This window comes from Nansenia antarctica (genome assembly GCF_963989245.1).
Source record: "Nansenia antarctica genome assembly, chromosome: 18".
Lineage (NCBI taxonomy): Eukaryota > Metazoa > Chordata > Actinopteri > Argentiniformes > Microstomatidae > Nansenia > Nansenia antarctica.
Window position 1 is genome coordinate 2,366,230 of NC_137691.1, and position 7,356 is coordinate 2,373,585.

A 7,356-nucleotide genomic window follows, 5' to 3' on the forward strand; every position below is an offset into this window, starting at 1 on the left:
ATCCTATCTTCTCTGTAACTCAGTATCTCTGAGACCCGTCAGCTGAAGTTAATCCCATTATTACCGTCCTACCCTCCAACGCAGCCCCTCCGAGAGAGAGAGCGAGAGAGAGAGAGAGAGAGAGAGAGAGAGAGAGAGAGACAGAGAGAGAGAGAGAGAGAGAGAGAGACCTTCGCAGACGAGTGTGACGACCCAGAGACTTTGATCAGACACCAACCCAACACATTACTGTCTGCGAACTGTCTTCTCCAAATCCACCACAGCCCTGACATTCGATACAACGCAAATCTGGCCCGTCCCAAATAGAAAAGTGATTACTCAGTCTCCGCTTGACAGTTTGAGGCTACGCTAACAACCCTCTCTGATGTGGGTTGAAGAAGCGCTGGCTAGCTTCCTCCTTCCTCCACGCAACAACAACAACCAGTACAGGTACCAGAGCTGTAGAATACTTAAACGGATGAAACAGGAGAACAACAGATGGAAATAAGGATAATTCATCTCCTCTCTCAGTCATTCAGGCACTCCTGTCTGTGGTTATGGAGGAGGAGGCACACAAGCTCAGGTTCGGGGGGGGGGGGTGGGGGGTGTGCGGGGGGGGCACAGGGCAGGAACAGACCGGTGCCCTCTCTCTCTCTCTCTCTCTCTCTCTCTCTCTCTCTCTCTCTCTCTCTCTCTCTCTCTCTCTCTCTCTCTCTCTCTCTCTCTGCCTTGGCATCCTCATCAAACGCCTCGACTCTGTTCCCTCCCTCACAGCTGTGTGCCCGCTAGACACACACACACACACACACCCACACCCACACCCGGCCGGCGCCTTTTCATTGCTCTACTGTGGGCAGGTCACTCACACAACAGACTCCCACACACACACACACACACACACACACACACACACACACACACACACACAACAGACACCCACACACACACACACACACAGCAGACACCCACACACACTTTCACAACAGACACCCACACCCACACACACACACACACACACACCAGCAGTTCACTCACACTACAGACACCCCCCCACACACACACACACACACACACACACACACACACACACACACACCCACACACACACACACACCCACACACACACATACACACACACACACACACACACGCGGCCGGCGCCTTTTCATTGCTCTACTGTGGGAAGGTCACTCACATAACAGACTCCCACACACACACACACACACACACACACACACAACAGACACCCACACCCACACCCACACCCACACCCACACACACACACACCTACACACACACACACACACACACACACACACACCAGCAGTTCACTCACACAACAGACACCCACACACACACACACACACACACCCACACCCACACACCAACAGACTCTCACACACCCACACCCACACACACCCCCACAGACTCACACACACCCACACACTTACACAACAGACACTCTCTCTCACCTGGTACATTCTAACACCTCTCTCTCTCTCACCTGGTACATCCTCAAGGCCTCCTCTACTCTGGTTAAGAGTAACCAGTCGACGATCCTTCGGCCTGACTGACTAACAGCCGGTAGTCAGACCAGAGGACAACACCGGGACTAGTGAGGACTAGTCTTATCCTTCTGTTCATATTTAAACCTCAATATGTCTTTTTTCTTTTAATGTATTTTCTATCTCAGTGCGTTAAGGTGGAGCAGTTAGTCATTCAACAGGACAACCACAGAGTAATACTTCAAGACTATTCTATCTGTGTGTCGGGCCAACAGGATTTTCTCTGACAAGCAATTATTGAGACTTTTCGCTGCGAATATTCATCGAGGCTAGTTGCTAGGAGACTTCAGAGGGAGGGTCGCCTTGGTCTATTATTCGGAGAGAGCGGGGGGGAGCGCGAAGGGGAAACGAAACTGCTTGGAGATGATGGGAACTTTCAGCGTGTCGAGGTGCTGCCTCAATGGAGCTTTCTCCTGACCAGTCAGGCCTATTGTTGCTCTGAATGAATTATTTGCCTTAAGAGCATCAATGGAGGAGGGCGACTTGAAAAGACTTCTTGGCGCAGGCTGAAAGGTCCGCATAGATTAGTGAACTCTGTGTTATGGAGTAGCACTGTGTCAGCAATACTTCCAATGTGCCAGTTTCCAATCAGAGAGAGTCCAGACAACTTTTTTTAGTGTTCGTGTTAGTGTGTGCATGTGTGTGTGCGTGTGTGTATGTGTACTCACTGAGTGCGTTTTTGTACGTGTGTGTGTGTCTATAAAAGTGTATGCTTAGTAAGTATGTAACGTATGTACACACACTCACTCACACCCACACAGACAGACAGATGCACACACACACACACACACACGTAACCTCTGTGTGTTTGCGTGTTTGTGTGTGTGTGTGTGTGTGTGTGTGTGTGTGTGTGTGCGTCTGTCTGTGTGGGTGTGAGTGAGCGAGTGTGTGTACATACTTTGCATACTTACTTCAAGAGCTATATTTGCAGTGCCATTAGTTATGCAGTCACAAATATTTTTTTGTGTTAGTGTGTGTATGTGTGCGTGTGTGCGCGTGTGTGTGTGTGCGTGTATTCAGTGAGTGTGTTTTTGTGCGTGTGTGTGTCCCTATAAAAGTGTATGCTTATACGTACCTCTGTGTGTTTGTGTGTGTTTGTGTGTGTGTGTCTGTGTGTGTTTGTGTGTGTGTGTGTGTGTGTGTGTGCGTCTGTCTGTCTGTGTGGGTGTGAGTGAGTGAGTGTGTGTACATACTTGACATACTTACTTCAAGAGCTATATTTGCAGTGCCATTAGTTATGTAGTCACAAACATTTGCCGAGGCATCTAGTCGATCAACAAAGACTACAGGCCTAGATTACAGGACTGAAAACAGGCAGCGCGTGCCAACATTAGCTAAACAGTGTTATGCTTTAAAAGCTCAATTACACACACTATGAAGCTGAGCCCTCCCTTAAAAACCCAATAGTTCCCCACGGTAGCGGCACACAGGCCGACCCACCTCGCCACACACGTCGCTTGTTAAACCCAAACAAAACAAGGCTGAGAATCTGAATAGTAAACCACATCAACCCCACTTAAATAACATGGCACGGTTTTCCAGGCGTGAGGCCAGAAGTAAACACAGGGAGTCATTTTTATTCAAGGTGGAATTATGATCCATTATGACTATAAAAGACCTCCATAATGCAATGAAATGACATGATCAAACAGGACCCTTATCTCATGTTGGTTTTGCTGGTTTGGTTATGGAGGTTATAGGACACAATATGTATTTCTATGTATGCGTTGCTAGTTTAAAGGGGCAATACGAGATTGAAATAACAACAAAGTGGACCACCACCACCACCGCCACTTAGTTTGTTCAACAGCTGCGTTCGGAGAAATGTAACCACTCTCAACGTCATAGACAGAGATATGGACCATCCGTGAGATGAACATATTAGTTTTAACCACATTTTGAAGCTATACAGTGGTTGTCTACAATTGCATATTGTGGTAAAACAAGCTTGTATTTGGGGTTCAAAACAGTTGAACTAAGCTCATGAGAAATGTACAAGTTATATTCTTCAATAATCAATGGCACAGTCTATCATTATTTTATACTCTGGAATACGCTCTCATGCCACTGTTACTAAAGGTATTGGGAGTAGGTATATTAACCCTAACCCTATTTTTAGATTAGATTCAACTTTATTGTCATTGCAGAAAAACAAGTACCAGACAACAAAACGCAAAGTTAAATGCGCCCCAGATGGGACTCAAACCCACAACCCCCAGCTGCGGAGGCTGATGCCTTATCCACTAGGCCATCGGGTCATCACATGTAAACATGCAAACAACGGTAGGCAGACCTCGGTGCACGTGCAGTAAAGCAGTATGAGTTGACCCTCTCATCTCTGTTCTGAGGTGATATCTGGTAGTGTCTCCCCTCCTCTTTCCCTACTGATGTCACATCCCAGAGTCTACCTTTAACAGTTCAAATGTACCATCCCAGATAGCCCCCGTATTATACATACTTAAACATGTCAGACAATGTTCTCATAGGTGTCATTCAGAGTGCAGAATACAACTCCTGTCGTCATAATTGTTAACATCACGTCATATGTCATAAGGCAACGTTATGGAGATGAAGGAGAATTGTGAGGTTATGGAGGTGAAGAAGGTGAAGGAGTGTGGTAGTTACCTGTAGGAGAGGTAGAAGGTGAAGGAGTGAGGTTATGGAGATGAAGGGTGAAGGTGAGTGTGAGGTTATGGAGGTGAAGGTGAAGTGTGAGGTGATGAAGATGAAGGAGTGTGAGGTGATGAAGGTGAAGGAGTGTGAGGTTACAGTAGATGAGGAGTGTGAGGTGATGAAGGTGAAGAAGTGTGACCTGTAGTTTACCTGTAGAAGAGCAGCTGGGCCTCCAGCTGCGTGACGTGTCTCTGCAGGGCGGGCACGTGGCTGGCCTCGGCCTCCAGCTCCCTCACCTTGGCCAGGCCGCTGAGCAGCGCCAGGCGCGCCTCCTCCACCTTCCTCCGCATGTCGGCGTGCTCCCGCTGCAGCGCACGCTTGCACTCCTCCAGGGCCGCCGCCGCCTCGCGGGACGACCGCAGCTCCTGCTCCAGCTTCTGGTTGAACAGCATCGCCTCCTCGATCTGCCCGTCGCGGGAGCTGCGGATCAGCTCGATCTTGTGCAGGAAGCTCTGCAGGCTGCGCAGGTTGTGAGCGCTGCTGCTGCTGCTGCTGCTGCTACTGCTGCTGCTGAGGCTGCTGGGGGATCTGGTGGTGGTGGTGGTGTTGTTGTTGTTACCGTGGTGGTGGTGGTAGGAGGCGGTGGCGGTTTTCTGGTGGTGGGCGCTGGCGGCTCGTTTTTGGCGGGCGATGAAACAGCCGCCCTCCGGTTTGTGTTTGGAGTGACTCTTCCACAGTCCTACCTACGGACGGACACAGAGCGATAACAATGGTAAATGGTAAATGGACTGCACTTATATAGTCGCCTTATTCCAAAGCACTTTACAACGACTTCTCATTCACCCATTCACACACACATTCACACACCAATGGCGGCAAGCTGCCATGCAAGACGCCGGCCCGCTCACTGGGAGCAATTTGGGGTTCTATCTATCTATCTATCTATCTATCTATTTATCTATCTATCTATCTATGTATCTATGTATGTATCTATCTATCTACCTATGTATCTATCTATCTATTTATGTATGTATGTATGTATGTATGTATGTATGTATGTATGTATGTATGTATGTATGTATGTATGTATGTATGTATGTATGTATGTATGTATGTATGTATGTATGTATGTATGTATGTATGTATGTATGTATGTATGTATGTACGTATGTATGTATGTATGTATGTATCTATCTATCTATCTATCTATCTATGTATCTATGCATCTATCTATCTATGTATCTATCTATCTATCTATCTATCTATGTATGTATCTATCTATGTACAGTATCTATGTATCTATCTATCCTGAATCTATCCATGGGTGGGATGATAACACAAAGTCTCATTATCTAGACTTCCATGACCACATTATTATTAACATGTTTTCATGGTTACATGTTGATATAAGGCTGTGGTGATGATTTAACAGGCTCACAGTGAGAGAACAAACCACATCACATCGACTCAAGGACCTGTGATGATGATGGCAAACCGATGGCAAAGCCATCGTTAAGTTCAGAATAGATTTCAAGATCCTTCTGCTTGTTTATAAAGCTCTCAGTGGCACAGCACCAGAATATCTGAGAGACCTTTTGCTAGCATATCAGCCCAATAGAGCTCTCAGGTCTTCTGACGCTGGTTTTCTCTGTGTACCACATGTACAAAAGAAGAGATTTGGTGAGGCTGCATTCTCATTTTATGCACCCAGATTGTGGAATGCACTGCCAGTTTACATTATGGATGCAACAACAACAAAAAAACATATTTTTAATACTGCCTTCAAATGACTAGGCCTAACTGATTACATGATGATTAGATAATGATTAAAGCAATTTGAGCTAACAACGTTTGCAGGAAAAGTGCTGTACAAATAAAGGTTATTATTATTATTATTATTATTAATAATAATAATTTCCACAAGAATTGTACCTGTATAGTTATTATTATTATTATTATTATTATTATTAATTTCCACAATAATTGTACCTGTCTAGTTATTATTATTATTTTTAAAATTATTTTTATTATTATTATTATTATTATTATTATTGTTGTTATTATTATTATTGTTATTGTCATTATTAATAATAATAATGTTATTATTATTATTATTGTTGTTATTATTATTATTAATAATATTAATATTATTATTATTATTATTATTATTATTATTATTATTATTATTATTATTATTATTATCATTATTACCTGTAGAGCCAGCGAGCGGGCATCGCTGCTCTGGAGTGCAGCGCGCATGTCTTCCACCAGCTCCCTGAGGCTGGCGTTCTCGTCCTCCAGCTTGGTGATCCTGTCCTCCGCCTCCTCCAGAGCCACGATCTCCTCGTAACACTCCCGTGTGCACGGCCCTTTCTCCCCGTAACACTCCCGTGTGCACGGCCCGTGCCTGCAGCCCGAAGCATGTGCATGTCGACCCGGGGTAGGAGAGGAGGGAGAGGACCCTCCTCCGGCACCCACAGAGAGGAGCTTCTCTCTGCGCCTCAGAGGGCTCCGGAGACGGATCTGCGTCTCTATGTGCTCGCTGTCCTTCCCCACCAGCAGTCGTCCGTTCTCGTACAGGCACCCGGCTTTGGTGCTGAAGTGTCCGCACAGTTTGGCGTGGAATTGTCTGAAAGTGAACTCTGAGTCGTGGTTGGGTCCAACCAAGTTGTCCAGGATCCCTCCGACGCACTCCTCCTCCTCCGAGTCCCCGGAGTCTGTGTCCAGCCCCAGGATCTCACACAAAGTGTTAAAATCCTCCAGAGGGATCTTCCCGTCCCCGTGACAGTCCATGTGGTGGAAGATCTCCTGCAGATACTGGTCCAACCCGGTGGCCAACACGATGATCTCGTTCTCCACGCCCCGGTCCAGCCCGTAGTGGTACGCCAAGGTGCTCACTATCCACTGGGTCCTGCGCGCCGGGCGCCTGTACGGGTCCATGTAGGTGTCCATCTTTTAACCCAAACTCTCCAAGCAATTATTATTATTCCATTTGGAAGAGTTATGATCGATATGTAACTAACGGATCTTCATAAGTCCAACACAGATCTGTTCACTTGAACACCCACAACTGTGCACGGAGCATGCATCCACATCCACCAGCCACCATGTTCTGAAGTCACTGGATCTGGATGTGTTTCTGAGAAAACTTCTTTGCGCACGGGGGCGTTTCTGTGAAGTGAAGCTCTGCCCCCCCCCC

At 46.5% G+C, this 7,356-nt stretch overlaps 1 protein-coding gene across 1 annotated transcript in view; it reads right to left on the minus strand.

Annotated features, from left to right (window-relative positions):
- The window catches only part of efcc1 (EF-hand and coiled-coil domain containing 1), a gene marked incomplete at both ends in the record, with an annotated part of 24,547 nt that extends 17,438 nt beyond the window's left edge, over positions 1–7,109 (minus strand). The window contains 2 exons of the mRNA XM_080548490.1: positions 4,368–4,900; positions 6,369–7,109. Of these exons, the coding sequence (XP_080404616.1) occupies positions 4,368–4,900; positions 6,369–7,109 (1,274 nt within the window). The remainder of the gene's footprint in view (positions 1–4,367; positions 4,901–6,368) is intronic.
- Between the last annotated feature and the right edge of the window lie 247 nt (positions 7,110–7,356).